This window comes from Suncus etruscus, chromosome X (genome assembly GCF_024139225.1).
Source record: "Suncus etruscus isolate mSunEtr1 chromosome X, mSunEtr1.pri.cur, whole genome shotgun sequence".
Lineage (NCBI taxonomy): Eukaryota > Metazoa > Chordata > Mammalia > Eulipotyphla > Soricidae > Suncus > Suncus etruscus.
The window spans coordinates 9,641,712-9,659,525 of NC_064868.1; the positions used below are offsets into that span (position 1 = coordinate 9,641,712).

Here is a 17,814-nt window from a genome sequence, read left to right on the forward strand (position 1 = left end):
GAAAAAAAGGGCCAGCAAAACTCAAAATCAGATCTTCCAAATTCAAGAGCCCTGCTCAATTACAGCACCACCTCCTCACACCATCCGTCAGCCTTGGAAAAGAAAAGGTCAAAGTCAAGCTTCTGAGATGCTTGTATGAACTTAGGAAAACACTGAGGAACAGTTTTAAAATGTTTATTTGTGATAGTGATTGACTCTTGAAGAAGAAAACTAATTTAGGGTTATCTTTAAGTGATTTTTAGGATGATTTAAGGTAATGTTTTATGAAAAATTAAGTTATCTCTAAAAACCCTGGGCTACAGCAGGGAGGGCAATTGCTTTGCTCACTCAGCCAACCTGGGTTTGATCCCTTCTCAAGCATTTCGAGTATTTTGAGGAGCTTTTATATTTCCTACTAAAAGATTTGATAAGAAAATTTTTATTATCATGTGCTTAGAAAATGAATTATCTGCTAAAATAGATTATATAATGGAGCTGGAGAACGAGTAGAATGGGTAGGGTGCTTGCTTTGTCTGCAGCTGACCCATGTTGTTCTCTGCATCCCATCCCTACAGGAGTGATTCCTGAGCACAGAGCCAAGAGTAAATTCTAAGCACTGCTGGGTGTGGCCCAAGAACCAAATAAATAATTTTTAAGTTTATATATACTAAGGTTATTTTAATCATTCGACTAATTATTTTGGATAGCATGTTTTCAACACTGCTGTTGACCAATAATTCAAAGTTCTGTTTTAACAATTTTGGATTAGTCTTTAACATATATATTATATAACTTGATTAAATAGTAGTCGATTTTGTGGTATTAGAACAAAGGATAAGATGAAATGAAAGGGTTATATTTTTAACAGATAAATGATATATTACTATGCACCAGTATATAATTAAATCCTGGTATACCTGTCTCTATAATATGCTATAAATTATTAGTATCTTAAAATATCAACTCCCAAAGGTAGGAACTTTTTTTTTTTACCCCCCCCCCCCAAAGTAGGATCTTAATTTTTTTCTCTCTGATTTTAGAGCCACTCAGAACCATGAGCTACAACAATTGAACCCAGGTCACACTCATGCAAAGCATGCACTCAGTTCATTGAGTTATCTTTACAGCTCCAGAAACTAAATTTTATTCCAGGCACGCAATTCTTTGCTGAGACGTCCTAATTAAATACTGCTACACTTGAAAATGGGCTGCTAAGGTACACACATAAGTTTTCTATTAAAATTTTATAATAAATAGTCAAAAGGATGTTGTCAAGGGGTCTGAGAGCCAGAAGAGTGGGTAAAGCACCTTATACACAGCTGACTGGGTTGGATCTCTGGCATCAAATAAGGTTCCCAGAGGCCTGCTAGAAATGATCCTTAAGTGCAGAGCAAGGAGTAAGCCCTGAGCACAACCAGAACATGCACAATGAAAATTTCCAGCTGCACGAATACCATGAAGAATGATCCCAAAGTACCAGTAGGTCTTACTTAAAAAACAATAACAAAAAAACCTTGCAAGCCCAAGTCAGGGAGGTGACTCAGTGGGGTACATGCCTTCCATGCACAGGACCTTAGTGGTCCCATAGCACAAATGAGCCAAGAACAACTCTGTACCCTCAGGTCTAGCACTGAGTCACCGGGCCCTTGGGTAGAGCATCACAAGCACTGGCTCCCAATTTCCAGCGTCCCTAAGACAAGAAAACTTCAGGCCACATTTCTAAAGGCATTAGAAAGGACTGGAGAGAATACAGCAGATAAGGGGCTTGCTTTGCACATAATTGACCCAGGTTTAACACCCAACACTGTAGATGTTCCCACAAGCACGGCCATAAATGACCCCTGAGCACAGAGTCAGAAGTAACCCCTCAGCACCATGGGGTATGGCCTCCAAATCAAAAACACACATAAACGAATGATAGATCAAATGTTCAAGGTTTTGCGAGCAATCAAATGAGAGTCAGAGACTAAAAAGTCCACTGTACAGGGTTCAGAGTGACACAGTGGGTGTGAGCTTCTCATTCAGGACAAGGCTTGGGCCTCAGACTGTGTGTGGGCCCCTAAACATCACCACAGCAAAAATGGAGTAGCAAGCCCAGAGTAACTCCAAAGCACCTCTTGGAGTAGCCCTAGCCCCCTGAAAAAAGGCCAATATATATTCAACTTCCTAATTAAGAGAAATCCGAGTGGAGCCAGAGTGACAGCATATCGGTAGGGCATTTGCCTTGCACGCGGATAATCTGGGATAAACCTGGGTTCAATCTCCAGCATCCCATATGGTTCCCTGAGCCTGCCAGGAGCCATTTCTGAGCACAAAGCCAGGAGTAAAGCCCTGTGCACCACTGGGTATGGCTCCAAAACAAAAACAACTACAACAACAAAAACAAACAAATGAAAAAAAAGGAGAAATACAAGTTAAAATCCAAATCAAAGTAAGACACTATCTTTGGGGGGGGCAGAGAGATAGCATGGAGGTAAGGTGTTTGCCTTGCATGCAGAAGGACAATGGTTCAAATCCTGGCATCCCATATGGTCCCCTGAGCCTGCCAGGAGCGATCTCTGCGTGTAGAGCCAGGAGTAACTCCTGAGCACTGCCAGGTGTGACCCAAAAACCAAAACCAAAATCAAACAAAACAAAACTTCCTGGGGCTGGAGAGATAGCATGGAGGCAGTGTGTTTGCCTTGCATGCAGAAGGTCGGTGGTTCGAATCCCAGCATCCCATATGGTCCCACGAGCCTGCCAGGAGTGATTTCTGAGCATAGAGCCAGGAGTAACCCATGAGTGCTGCCGGGTGTGACCCAAAAACAAAAAAAATAAAAAACACTATCTTTTTAGTTGCCATCTTTGCCAAAAGAACAAATTTTTTTTTTTGGTTTCTGCTGAGAAATCATTCCTGGCAGGCTCGGGGGACCATATGGGATGCTAGGATTCGAACCACCGTCCTTCTGCATGTAAGCAAATGCCCTACCTTCATGCTATCTCTCTGGCCCCAAAAGAACAATTTAAAAAAAAATAACGAGCCAGAGCAATAGTATAACAGGTAGGATGTGAACCTTGCAAGCAATTGATCAACTACCGCCAGACTTGGATTATCGGCCAGATGCTTTCTCTAAACTAAAGCAACTGGTATATTATTGCCAGTGATTTCATTTGTGGATTCTTTTTTGTTTTTGGGCCACACCCGGTGACACTCAGGGGTTACTCCTGGCTAGATGCTCAGAAATCACTCCTGGCTTGGGGGACCAGATGGGATGCCTGAGATCGAACCAAGGGTCAGCCGCCTGCAAGGCAAATGCAGTACCGCTGCTCTATCACTCCAGCCTCTTCATTTGTGTTTTTAGGCAAAATTGAGAAAGTCCTCAACTTATCTGCAACCATAAGCTTGACAGCTTCTCAATACTGAAGAGTTTCCTGGAAGTCAGGAAATAGAGCATGTGTGAGACCCTGGACTCAGTGTATGGTACAACAGGAGAAAAATAAACCAAGACTTCTAGGAAGAGAAACTTGGTGATACTCTAGAAATACAGGTTTTGAAAACAAAATGTGGAGTGGAGCATTAGTATAGCAGAGAGGGCATTTGCCTTGCCTAGGTTCAATCTGGGGTATCCCATGTGGCCCCCTACCTAAGCACCACAAGGAGTAATTCCTAAGTTCTGAGCCAGGAGTAAACCCTGAGTGGGTTGGCCCTTTCCTCCAAACAAACAAAACAAAACACCAAAATGTATCAGCATTTGGAAAATAACACAATTAGGTAAACCAATTATTTTCCAAATAAATACCTAATGGATGATGTTATAAAATGAGGAATGGGAAAAACAGCCAAAGTGCAAGACAAGACAAGAGATCACTTAAGGGCCTGGTGTGCCTGCTGTGAGATTCCAGTTCAATCCCTAGCACCTTTAGTCCCAAGAAGAGAGTAGCCCAGAGCTCTATTGGATGTGGCCCTAAAACAAATCTTCAAAACAAATGCAAGACAGACCAATAGCTTTTTTGACATAAAGTACTGAAAGAGTGGGTTTCAGACCCCACACAGCAACCAACCTTCAAGTACAGCAATAGAACAATTTTGACATATGTCAAGTATGATAATTTTGATGCAGTAACAAAGATTTACTATGATTACCTAAAAAATGGTAAAAATATTCCTCACTGTTTCAATTATCTTTATCTGTGAGGCTAGACTATGTTTGCATTTCAACTAAAATATAATTCTATCATCAATTAAATAAAAGCAGAATGAAATCTAAAACTTAAGTCATCTAAAAAGCCTGGGAGCTAGTACCAGGGCTAAGTCCTCAGCACATGTAGTCCCCATAAATACTGCCAGGAATGAGCCCTGAGGCATGCCTTCCAAACCAAAGAAAAGCAAAAAGTATATCCTGTTCTGATCAGGTCTTGCCCACGTTTTCTGATCATACAGAAATCTGCAAAAAAAAAACAAAACAAAACCAAAAAACCATAAAGTCACGCCTTTCTTCCCACTGACCTTTATTTCAGAAAGTCATCCTTTTTAACTCAGAAGCATGACTGAAGTTTATGTATGATAGGTAGCTTCTGATGCCCCTCTCCCCCAATAATCCCAGTGACCCTACGGTTATCCACAACCATGTGCAATCAGTCTCCTTCCCATTGTATATGGCACATCAGGACTGGTTTCTTCAGGAGAGTTACTCAAACAGGTGGGTGATCATTTCCATGGAATGGCCATTTCCTTTTCTCTCAAACTGATTGGGGGAACATATACTTGGTGGTGCTCAGCGGTTCTTCTGACTTGGAGCTCAGGGGACTGTGTGGAGATTAGAGAGAGAACCTGGCCTCCAATATACAGCCACTCACTCTCTCTGGTCCCTTTGCTGGCAGCCAAATTCCAGATCTACAAGATAGGGGACATCATAATTGTTCCCAGCACTAATTCTGAGAGAGACTTATTTTACAGTCATTAGGAACTTTTACAATACCAGGTCATTTTCTGAGCAAATAATTAAGGACAGGGCCCAAGTGACAGTTCAGCAGGTAAGGTGCTTGCCTTGCACAAAGTTGATCCCAGTTCGATTACCAGCGGTGGCAAAAATCAGTTTGGGCTCTCAAATTATAATTCAGTGATTATGTGCAATCATAAAAATCCCTGTATTATCCTACACATGTATCCAGATAGCAGAAGAATGAGTCAACCCACAGATCCTTAATGGCCCAAACCAGTGAAATGCCCTTGGGCCTGACCTAGTTTGTTAAGAGTCAGGGAGTTCCCTGGGTCATCTTGAAGTCACAGACTCCTAAAATGTAAAATCATTCTTGACTTTTATGGATTACTTAAATGGGACACCTCTGTCCCAATTGTATGAAGTCATCCTTTGTCATCTCACAAGGACCAATCAGAATGTGGATTTTAAACATCAAACCTTCTCTTTGGACTTGTCCTACTTACTTAGACCACTTCAACTCTAGGGTTAACATGGCGGCATTGAGAACTCTGAGAGGTTAAAAGGGGGTACTGCTCTAACGTCAACTTTCAACTTCTCCAAGTTACATTTGGAAGTGCTTTCAAGGTAGTCACAGCCAGCACACTACCAATCATGTTAACATCAACCTAAGTTAATCAAGCTAAAGATACTAAATCTATAAAGCTCCAAACTCTGCTGGTCCCTGGATTTCAGTAGCTTTTGGTACCCCCTAAGCACACAAGCCTTGCCAAATTTGCTCTAACAGCAAAAACGTGATCCATTTTCCTGACCACCTAGTTTTACTCACATGTAACCAGAAGCATGCTTTTATTTCCCATCCTCAAGGACTAAGTTCTGAGGTGGAAGCTGGGCTCAGCAGCGGTGGAGTGGATGAATGTTTTGTGTGTGCAAGGCTTTGGAGCCACCATGAAAATTTTAACTATTTTACAGAAAAGAAATGTGTCTAATCTTAGACTGTACCACTTGGCTATTCTATCTGGAGTCTCTGAGGATGTAGGTGGTCAACCTCAGCTGTCTTCTCCAGAAACTGGAGTGTGTGGTAGGTATCACACGGATTGTTAAGATTAGCTACATTAATAGAAATTTCTGGCATGGAGCATGACTGCTAATCAGTGTAGAACAAGGGCACATTTGCAAATGATGAAAAATGCATATATTCTTTTTTTTTTATTTTTTTTTATTTTTTTATTTTTGGGCCACACCCGGTAATGCTCAGGGGTTACTCCTGGCTATGTGCTCAGAAGTTGCTCCTGGCTTGGGGGACCATATGGGACACCGGGGGATCGAACCGCGGTCCGTCCGAGGCTAGCGCAGGGAAGGCAGGCACCTTACCTTTAGCGCCACCGCCCGGCCCCGAAAAATGCATATATTCTTACTTTCTTCTCCTCTGTTCGAAAGGCCCTTAACAGAAGGTGCTTCTAATCCTAAGCTCCCGACACTTCTTCTTTGTAAACCCATTCTACTTTGACCTTCAGGAGAACAGCCAAAGAAGGAAACTCAGAGTATCCAAGGAACACTCTAATTTGCAGCAGACTACAGAAGTGGGAAATAATGAAGGTCATTTTGAAAATGTTAACACAGAAAGCAAATCAACACCTGAGTAATACATGCTAATAATATTAAATTACTTTGACAGCATAGGAGGACAATGCTAGTCATTTTATACATCTTTTCCTTGAAGTAATCAAGTTTAAGTAGTTATAAATGCCAAGAGAATTTCATCTAGCAAATAAACTGAATTATAAACACAGACTCTCAATGCACTCCTAAAAGGTTGTCTGAGCTGAGCCAAAGAGAGTCCAGCAGGTGATGCTAACCTTGCACCTACTGACCTGGCTGGACCCCTGGTACTACAGATGGTTACCTGAGCACAGCCAAGAGCATCCCACATCCCACTACCTGCAAAACAAAGTTACTTGATCTACTACTATCCTCTTCTAGAAATGTTCCACTTTGGTTTTTTTTAAACAACACTTTATTGGTTTCTGGGCCACACCCAGAAGTGCTCAGGAGTCACTCCTGGCTCTGCACTCAGAAATCGCCCCTGGCAGGCTGGGGGACCATATGGGATGCTGGGAATCAAACCGAGTCCCTTCCAGGTCGGCTGCATGTAAGACAAATTGCTCTACTGCTATGCTATCTCTTTGGCCCCTAGAAATGCACCACTTTGGAAAATTCTAGCAATGGCTGATTTTCATGTTGGTAGATAACATATTAAGATTGTATGCTACTTTACACACTTTATTTTTGTGCATCTTTGGAGGGGGCACACATAACTGTGTTCAAGACTTACACCTGGCTCTGCACTCAGGGATCACTCCAGGTAGGACTTGGGGGACAGACCCAAGTTGGACACATGCAAGGCTAGCGCCTTCATTGTACTGTACTATTGTTCTGGTCCTTTATTCACTTTAAAATATGGTCACATTCACTATGCTTGCATTTATTATATCACTAAAAGATACTAATAATCATGTTAGATCAAACAGAAAGGACTTTGCGGATAAAGGAGTAGGAAGGGGAAGAAATGGTACAGGGATTTCTGATTCTATTATTATTTTCTATTATTTTCTGAGCAGTAGTAGCACTCCAGTAGCACTCCCAGCTGAGAGGTAGGGCCAGTCCTGGCAGTATTTGGGAACCTATGTGTAGCTGGGGATCAAATCCAGGCCTCCTACATGTAAAGAACACCCTTGGCCTATTAGCATCTCTCCAGCCTGGCAAAGGGATTTCTTGGTAAGCAAAAGCTATCCAGCCACTGCACAACTACACTATTACAAGACTAAAGCAAACCCAACTTCCTAACTCTGAGCTATGCTATTGATACTAATTTTATTTGTTTTGTTTTCTTACTGAGCCTTAAATGCCTTGTCCATGCATACCTGCCACCTATTGCAAAGATAAATTGCAATGTAAGAACATTTGAAGTGTTTAATACAGTGCAGCAAACAATAAACTCACTTTTCCCGCTATGAAATGCAACTGTCTGGAAAATGTGAAATCTGAACAGTATACTTATTGAAAAGAAACCTATTATAAAGGATTCTTCTGTAGAGGATCCTACAAAAGCTAAGCAGATTTGACATGTACTAGGGCCAGAGAGAGTTTTCATGAGAGACGATTAAAGCATTAAAGTGCTTGCCTTACACATCGTTGACCCTGGTTCAATCCCTAGCACGGCAATATGGGATCTCCAAGCACCCCTGGGTGTGACCCCTGAGCACTACTGGATAATGTCCAAAACAAAAACAAAACAGAGAAAAGAAATGATATACTAATACATAAAACATATTTGAGTAATATAGTTTTACAGTGTGGCTTATTATGACTGAAACCCTGTTGTTATATTAGAGGAATGAGTTCTATCTGACCTATTTTTCCTATTTGGTTCCCCTCCTCTATAAAAATAAAGTTTTTTCAAAACTGGTGACACAATTAAATGACAATAATTGGGTTCTTATTTTTCCTTTTTGGTGTTGGGGATCTCCGGGCACCCAGAAAGTGAAATAGACACTCTCCCAATGTAGTTCAACAATGTAGTACAACAAAGAATTTACTTCTTGCTAGTAAATTGGGAGAAAAATTAGACAATGAAATGGGTTCACCCTGCCTCCCTATTCTTACCTCATCCTGACCTACCTTTTCATTAAGGTAATCACAGAGATTCAGGAGGAAAAGGGAATACAAAGGATTGCCAAAATTGAGAGCACCCTAAAATCCAAAGAAATGGATGTCTCTCATACATGTTCTCTCCATCGTAAAATACCACATACCTGGTAGTGGTTCCAAACCCAAGCCAAGTCCCCTGTGGCCCCAACCCCAGGTGACAGGTGTGTGCATCATATTCCCCCTTCACAGATGACACAACTGAGGCTGAGAACCTTGCCTGAGGTTGCTTAGTGACAGAGTGGCCGAGTGCCAAGAGTCTTGACTCCAACATGCAGATTGCGTATACCCATTTACTACACTACTTATTACTGTGGTGCACATGAAAGGGAACTGGGCTCCAGACTCAGCTTCATCCCTGGGGCAAAGCCCTTGGCCTTAAGTAATTTGCCATCTGTAAATGAGTACAGTGACAGCTGCCTGGCCTTCCTCACTTCATCTGCGTGATGCCGAATGAGTTGTGCAAGTATGTGCAAACACACCGCAAAAACTTAACTGGGTGATGTAAATGAAGGTATTGGGAAAAGGCAAAGTGGTGGGACCCATGTCTTGTATGCTGGCTGCCTTCCCCACCATCACCCAGGAGCACAGAGCAAGTGTGGTCCAAAAACAAAAATCCACAGATACTGCTCATTTTCACTTGGTTCTACATATGTATGAATATATATATATATGTTCATAGACATGTATGTATACACACCTGGTGTGTATATGGTGCCAGTGATCAAACCCAGGAACTCACATGCAAAGCAAGAGCTCGACCAGAGTCAGGCTCCTAGTTTCAGTCAAAATGAATTTAGGTGCCTGAGAGCTAGTACAGGAATTAATCTTTTCACACAGCTGACCCTCATTCAATCCCAGACACAAGCCAATCCCCCAAGCACCATCAGAGATCACACTGCTTGAGTGAAGAAGAGCTAGGAGCAGGCCATCAGCCTTACAGTCTTAAAATTAAACCTGTTGTGTATGTAAACATTTTTATGGGATTATTATGTTACTGACCCTACCCTGATTGGTGATTGTGCCCTACCCTAGGGTGTGACCTGGCATTCTGCTCCCACCCTATGGTGGTACCTGATTCTGGGGCATAAAAGCAAGGGTCTGTGGAAGGTGAGGGGCTTTTATCCTGGGGCCTATTCTTAGGCCTTTTGGCTTTGGCCTCTTCAAGGAATAAAGAGCTGTTTTCTTCGGAAGCCTGACTGCCTGCTGGCTTTCTTCCTGCTGCATTCACCTCAGAACTGCTGGCTGAACAGGGTAACAGAGGCGTGGTCCGAGCTGGAGGAGAAAGGCCTCATCCTCCATCCCTCCATCAGTCAACCTCATCAGGGGCTGATTTGCAACATAAACCCAATAAATAAGTGAAGGAATTAGTGTTGAAACCTCAAGCATGACTTCATGGTGACTTTAAAAAAAAAGAGCAAAAAGTAACTATTTCTCATTAAATCACTTTAAACACTTTCAAGAAAAATTCTAGATTTCAAAAAAATCAGAGGACCAGAGAAATAGGTCAATGGGTTGAACACATGCTTTACCTGCAGAAGACTGTAGGTTCAATGCCTGGTAGTACCTGGTCCCCTAATCACCTCCAGGAGTTACCCACAAGCACAAAGGCAGCAGGAGGAAGCCTCGAGCCACTCCAGCTATGGCAACCAAAGCAAAATCAGTTCTAAAATATTTAGAGGAAAGAGCTGGAGCGATAGCACAGCGGTAGGGCATTTGCCTTGCACATGGCCAACCCTGGATGGTCCCAGGTTCAATTCCTGGCATCCTAGATGGCCCCCCGAGACTGCCGGGAGCAATTTCTGAGCGTAGAGCTGGGGTAACCCTGAGTGCTGCCAAACCAAAAAAAAAAATTTAAAGGGAGCCAGAGACATTAGAGTTCGTACGGTGCTTGCTTGTATGCACTCAACCTAAGTTTAATTCCTGGCACCACATATGTGCCCTGAGCTGTGCCAGGAGAAAATCCTGAGCACAGTCGGGTATAGCCTGAAAACAAGAACAAAGTATTTAAATAAAGGGCTAGAAATATAGCTCAGTTGCAGAGTACACACACATGCAAAACATCAATCTTAGACATTCTAGAAAAACTAAAATTATGGGGGCCAGAGCAATAGCACAGTGGTAGAGTGTTTGCCTTGCTTGCAGCCAAACCTGGACAGACCCTGGTTCAATTTCTGGCATACCATATGGTCCCTGAGCCTGCAAAGAACGTTCTGAATGCAGAGCCAGGAGTACCCCCTGAGTGCTGCCAGGTGTGGATCCCCTCCCAAAAACCCACCTAAAATTAGGAAGACAGGTGAAGGCACTAATAAAAGGTGAGTGACTGCCAGTGGTTTGAGGGAATAAAAGCAGAATCAGGGATTTTTAGGGCAATAAAATTATTCTGCATACTGCTATATTTGATAGTATAGGTCATTATGTATTTGTCAAACATCAGAGCATACAAAAGCAAGAATTGGGCTGGAGATGGCATGGAGGTAGGGTGTTTGCCTTGCATGCAGAAGGATGGTGGTTCGAATTCCGGCATCCCATATAGTCCCCCGAGCCTGCCAGAAACAATTTCTGAACGTAGAGCCAGGAGTAACCCCGGAGCACTGCTGGGTGTGACCCCAAAACCAAAAAAAATAAAATAAAATAAAGTGCAAGGGTTAAGACACTTGCCTTGCATGCAGTCAACCCCACTTCAAATCCTCAGCACCACATATGGTCCTTTGAGCACTACCAAGAGTAAACTCTGAGCACAGAGCAACCACCAGATATGATCCAAAAACAAACAAAATAAACAAACAAAAAAATCAGTACTGTAATAAACTGTTTACTGTAAGAAAATTTAACACACAGTAATGCAAGATGTAAGTAACACTGGCTGGGGTATGGGTGGGGAAATTCTATACGTGGGTGGGATATTTTATCTATGAGTTGGGAAGCTCTATAATTTATATTTGATTTTCGTTATTGTTTGACTTTTTAGGGGGCTCTGGGAAGGATGATATGGGCCACACCCAGCAGTGCTCAGTGCTTACTCCTGGCTCTAAGCTCTGGGAATCACTCATAGTAGTGCTTTAGGAACTGTATGTGGTGCTGGGGATTGAACCTCCATAGGTCCCGTGAAAGTCAGTCACTTTATCAGCTCTAAGATTCTAAGATCTCTCTAGGCCCGATATACCTTTTTTAATACCTACAATTGCGGGGTTAGAGAGATAGCAGAGGTAGGGTGTTTGCCTTGCATGTACCTGATCCCAGATGGTGTTTCGATTCCTGGCATCCCATATGGTCCCCCATGCCTGCCAGGAGTAACCCCTGAGCGCCACCGGGTGTGACCCAAAAACCAAAAAAATAAAATAAAATAAAATAAAATAAAATAAAATAAAACAAAACATAAAATCTACAATTGATCAAAAAAAAAAAAAAAAGAAAAGAAAAAGACCTAGCAAATTTCGAAAAATCAACCATGTAAAATAACTTCTACCTGGAGATGTAGGAAGTAATGTGAATGTACCAGATGTTCTAAAAAACAATGCATGTAATACGGTACTTGATAATGCATATCCCATCATTTTAGATACTGTCCAGCAGAATTTTAGACAATGATGAAAATATTCAAGTTTTGCTCTAAAGAGAGTAGTCAATGGTCACACTGGCTACTAAATATTCAAAAGCAGCTGAGGAATACACTGCTATTGTTTCTCATTTAATGAACATTTAAATGGCCCCATATGGCTAATGGCAAGCACATTAAAGAGCACAATTTTAGACTATTCAACATACTGTAACAAGGGATTGAAGAGAGTACATGGGGAAGGTGATGGTTTTGCTTGTGGCTGACCTGGGTTTGATCCCTAGTAGACCATGTGGTCACCCAAGCCCCACCAGTACTGAACCTGAGCACAGAGTAAGAGTAATCTCTGAGCACCACCAGGTGTGGCCCCCCAAAAAACAAAATAAAATAAAATTCTGTAACAAATAAACAAAACATAAAGCTAACAAATGTGCATTTTAGAAGAATAAAATGACCTCAGAAGACCGGTTAAATATAGTTATGAAACAATGCCACAATTAATTGAGTAGTAGGTCAAGAGTGACTAAGGAAATGGTTAAAACAACCAGGAACCAAATAAAGGCACATTTCCAATTTTCTCATTTGAAGTTCCATCATGTTACCAAATGACAAAATGGGCACTTTTCCTTTAATTCCTTCAGTATTTTCAAAACAACTCAAACATTTCTGCTTCCTGAAAAATAGGACAAAGGTTAAATTAGAAATTGGGGGGAAATTTTTTTTTTCAAGTCAAAAACCAGGAGGAAATCAAAAAAGCAAGGGTCTATCTATGGCGATGAAAGCAATTATTGGCAGACCCCGGAGACATTTGATTATTATTTTTCAAATATAAATTCAGAAACGAATACTTCAGCACGGATTTCAATTCCATGGCAATTGGAAACCCAAAGGATAAAAAGGACAAGGAAAAGCCTGAGTAAAGAAGAAAGCAACCTGATGTTAGCAAACGCAGTCAGCCCCGCATAGGGCTACACAGGGTACAGCTGTTAAGCCAGGTACAGCTGTTAAGCGCAGTTCGGAGAGAGTGCAGGGGCCCAACTCATTACGTCTTATCTCAGCAGGGTAAAGTGCTGGCTGATTCAAGCTCAGTTCCTAATTCACGGTTTTTGCCCATATCCCAGTGGCATAAAAGGGAACTTATGTCCTCAATAGCACAGGCGTTTTATCTGAGTCCTCCCCTGGGGGACGTAGGAAATCAAAGCCCGAGATTGGCTCCCCACTCTTGGGGAGTAAGTGAAATGTCCAAAGTGACTGTGGACTCCCTGGGGAACATCGGGCCCACAGCTTCTTTTTCACTCCTGCAAGTACTGGAACTTTCAGAGTACAAAGAAGAAAGAAAGAAAAAGAAAGAGAGGTAACTGAGAAGTAATAACACCCTCATGCAGAGACATAAAACCAAACCAAAACAAAAACAAAAACCTGACCTTAGAGAAACAGGCGCCCCAAAGCTACTTCTGGACACTCAGATGTAAACCGAACCTTTGCTCTACTTTTCCCAAGTTCACAAATCGCAGGAGAGAAAAAAAAAAAAAAAAGATCATGTCGTAATCTGTCCAGTTTCCAGATGCAGAACTAAGCAATATTAAATAGCTCCGAGTGATCAAGCCAGATGTCCAACAAGCCAGAAAGTTCCAATCTGTTCAACCGCCAGGAGAGTTGGGGTGGCCAGTTCCGAACCCCTTATACCCTGAAGTTTCTCCTTTCCCCGGCGCTGGAAGCCCTGAACCCCACTCGTTGTGCAATCATTTGCGAACTCCACCCGCCGACTCGGGCACAAGTGGAATTCTCCCATTCTGAAGGGCTCGAGCACCCCCGTTTCCAGGGAGACACTGAAAACTCCTTGACGTGAGTCAAAGTTACAGCGAGGGGGGAAAACTTCCAGTTTGTCTCCGGCTTGAGACCAAAGGCCAGAGTCCGGGAGGCAATCAAATTTCCGCTCATCGGATCAAGAAAGGGGAGAAATCGGCCAGCGAGGGGGGGGGGGGGGGCTCGAGGAAGCGAGGTGGGGTGGGGGCCTGCAGGAAGAAGGGGCAACCCGCTACCCCGAGATGCTGCTGGCAACTGCGGGATCTTGCGCCGCCTCCACATTTCCAACTCCACGTGTAGTCCGGGGTGCCCGGATACGAGCCCCCTGACCGGGGTCTGCTGGCGGGGGGGGGGGGGGACACAGCCCCTCTGGCTCGTGCCAAGGGGCCAGGAAAAGGAGGTACGAGGCAGCCCCGGCTCCCGGGCGCTTATCTTACTGCGCAACAGTCTCCCCGCACCACCCGGGCGCACCTCGCAACTCGCCCGGCGCACCTGTCCCGCGCTGCAAGAGCGAGCCGGTGAGCCCCCGGGTTGCCCCGGGACGGCGGCGCCCCGCGATCGGAGCCCGGGGATCGCGAGAAGCGGGGAGACAGCGCAGCTGGCACTCCGGAGAGCCGCGGCGCTCGCCGCACGTGGCTGTCACACCTGGCGCGCCCCCACCGAGCCCCGGTGCCCCCGAACCCCCGACAGCGCCTCCTGCCCACCCCGAACCCCCAAAGGTCGTCTTCTGGTGCACGGTCCCTCCCAGCCCCGCTGTCCCGCACCTGCTGCCACTGTCGTCACCCCCGGAGGGAAAAGGACCGGATGTTTGTCCCGGGCAAAAGGTACCCCAAAGGTGGACCCCGACAGAGGTCGTCCGATCACTCCTCAACTCGGCTGCAACGCGAGCCCCCCCCCCCCCAGACTGACCTTCTGACGGGGACTCCGTCGCCGTCCGCTCCGTCCGGCCTCAACCACCTCCTCAGTGCCGCCGCCTCTAGCCAAAGCTGCCTCCTCTAAGCGCGTCGCCATGAGGTGACGGCAACAGCCAAACAAGCGGCCCAACAAGGGGCACGGAACCTCGTAGGTCCTCGCGCCCCGCCCCTAAATACAGCCAGCCAATCGCGTGGCTGCCTCGTCTTCACGTGACCGGAGGAGGTTGGCCCCGGAGGGGACAAGCGGTAAGGCGGGTGGGGAACACCGAGGCCTGAGCAGGACTTTTGCGGGACTGAAGGGCGTTCAGAGGGCGCGCGAGTTTGCGCAGACAGGGCGTCTCCGGACGAGACTACAAATCCCAGCAAGCCGCGGATTCACAGCTAGCCGGATTGGTGAATTATGGCCCTTCCCAGCGGAGCGGCTGGGCTTCTCACGGAGCCTACTGGGACTTGTAGTTTCTTGGCGGTTCTTCTACCGGATGATATTCTTTTGGAGCCTGCAGAAAAGTTGAGAAACATTCCCGTGTTGGAAGGGAGTGGTAGCGGGGCAGCGTTGGTTGTGCTTTGGTTTTTGCTGCTATCCTTCCGAGTGGAAACAGAATCATTTGGGGGGAGATTAGGACAGAATTTGAGACTTTCAAAGTGTGAGGTTTCAGGCTGGGACACCTGTCCCTGCCCCAGTGGCGCCTGCACCATTCCCACCATCCCCAGCGCCTGCGGGCTTTGGGCTGCCTGCCAGTCACCTTAGCTGAACCGCCTGGGTTGATCTTACCGTTCTTTGCACATAGCTGGCGATCAATACATGTTGAATGTATCCTGCTTCCCCCCTCCCCTCCCCAGCTAGCTTTTGTATTTGGTTTAAAAAAATAAAGTAGGTTTGCTGAATTTATTTTTTTTCTGGACTTGACAGGAGCTGGAGGAGGGGCAGTGGAGTTTTCCAGGAAGGTTCCCCATTTCCAACTAATAGAACCAGTTCTCCAAAGGCTAAACTCCTCCTCCTCCTCCTCTTCCTCCTCCTCCCCACCACCCGAAGTTCAGGGATTACTCCTGAACTGAGGAATCACTCCTGAAGTAACTCAGGGTATCGGGGCCATAAAGGGTGCTTGAGATTGAACCCGGGTTGTCCGCCTGCAAAGCAAGCGCCTTACCCACTGTACTATATCTCCCCGTGTAACCAACAAGCTTCTGAAAGTCACAGGCCATCATTAAATTGCTGACATATTGCCTTCAATAATTTATTTGGAAAATTTGTATAAATCCTATATTATTTTTTAGGGGGAAAGGGGGACACCTAGTGTGCTCAGGGGCTACTCTTAGAGTCAATATTAAAAAAAACGCTTTTGTGAGTAAAGTTTGATATTGAAGAAATTTTACCTATTAATTTTAATTATGTTGTACATTTTTGAAAAGCACCATTATTTTATTTCACAGGCAAAACACCTTAGTTCTACTCTGAGATTTCAAACCTGGAGCAGTAAATGAAGCAAAATTCAGATTCTCTAACCTTTACTGAATTGGAGGGACTGGGAGAACTGTGGCTTATCCACCACAACTCATCTTTCAAGATGAAAGCCTAGCAAGGACCACATGTTTCGCATGTGAAAATCCCTGGTTCAATCTCCAGAAATACATGGTACCCAAGCTCCTCTGGCAGTGGCTAAAAATTGTCCCGGCAAAATGCAAAATAAATCAATTGGTAATGCTTCTTCTAATCCATCCAGAAAATTGAGTGTCAGAATGCACCTTAGTTATGGTATAATCGGTACTAAAATGATAAATGTAAAACAATTTTAGGGGCAGGAAATATGACTTAAAAGTGCTGGAGTGCATACCAGAAGCCCAAGTTTGGGGCTGGAGTGATAGTACAGTAGGGGGGCCTCTCACCTTGCATGCAACCAACCTAGGTTTGATCCATGACACTCCATATTGTTTCCCAAGCCCCCCAGAAGTGATTCTGGAGAACAAAGCCAGGAATAACCCCTGACAATTGCTTGGTATATATAGTCTAAAAGAAGACCGGGGGGGGGGGGGGGGGGGAGAAAAAAAAGAAAGAGAAAAAGAAAACAAATGGAAATGAACACGGGTGAAGTGATTGGTATTCATCGTGTACCTGAAACTCAATTATGCATAACTTTGTGATTCATGGTGATCCAATACATTAAAAAAAGAAATGAAAATTTATATTGTCAAATGTAACTATGAAAAAACAAGAGCCGTGCAAGTGATCTCAGACATAAAAAACATTTTGGCCCAAACTGATAGCACAACTGGTAGGGCATTTGTCTTACATGCAGCCAATCCAGGTTTGATCTCTGGCATCTCATATGGTTTCTGGAGCCTTCCAATAATAGTTTCTTTTTCTTTCTTGTTTTTTTTTTGCTTTTTGAGGTCGCACCTGGTGATGCTTAGGGGTTACTCCTGGCTATGTGCTCAGAAATCGCTCCTGGCTTGGGAGACCATATAGGACGTCAGGGGGTCGAATCATAGTCCATTGTGCAAGGCAAATGCCCTACTGCTTGTGCCACTGCTCTGGCCCCATAGGAATAGTTTCTTGAGTGCAGAGTGAGGAGTGACCCATAAGTATTGTCTGGTGTGGCCCAAAACCCAAAAGAAAAAAGAAAAAAAATTAAAAGCATTTCATTGTATTTCTTTTATTTACATATGTCCTTATTTCAAAAGGGATTTGAGTGGACTGTGAACATATATATATATATATATATATGTGTGTGTGTGTGTAATATTCCATGATATCTGTCTATCGTGTTCTATCTTCTCATTCATACACATATAAGCATGAGTGAAACTCCAGGTTCAACTATTCCCAAACAGAAAGGAGAGTAAAGAAGAACATGAAAAGTAAGATGAAATCATGGGTAAACTGAATCCATCAGACACATGCCTTAGGTCTTGTACACAAACTGAAGGTGTG

At 44.1% G+C, this 17,814-nt stretch overlaps 1 protein-coding gene across 1 annotated transcript in view; it reads right to left on the reverse strand.

Annotated features, from left to right (window-relative positions):
- The window catches only part of TXLNG (taxilin gamma), a 54,472-nt gene extending 39,485 nt beyond the window's left edge, over window positions 1-14,987 (reverse strand). The window contains exon 1 of the mRNA XM_049766797.1: window positions 14,881-14,987. Within this exon, the coding sequence (XP_049622754.1) occupies window positions 14,881-14,982 (102 nt within the window). The 5' untranslated portion in view covers window positions 14,983-14,987. The remainder of the gene's footprint in view (window positions 1-14,880) is intronic.
- Between the last annotated feature and the right edge of the window lie 2,827 nt (window positions 14,988-17,814).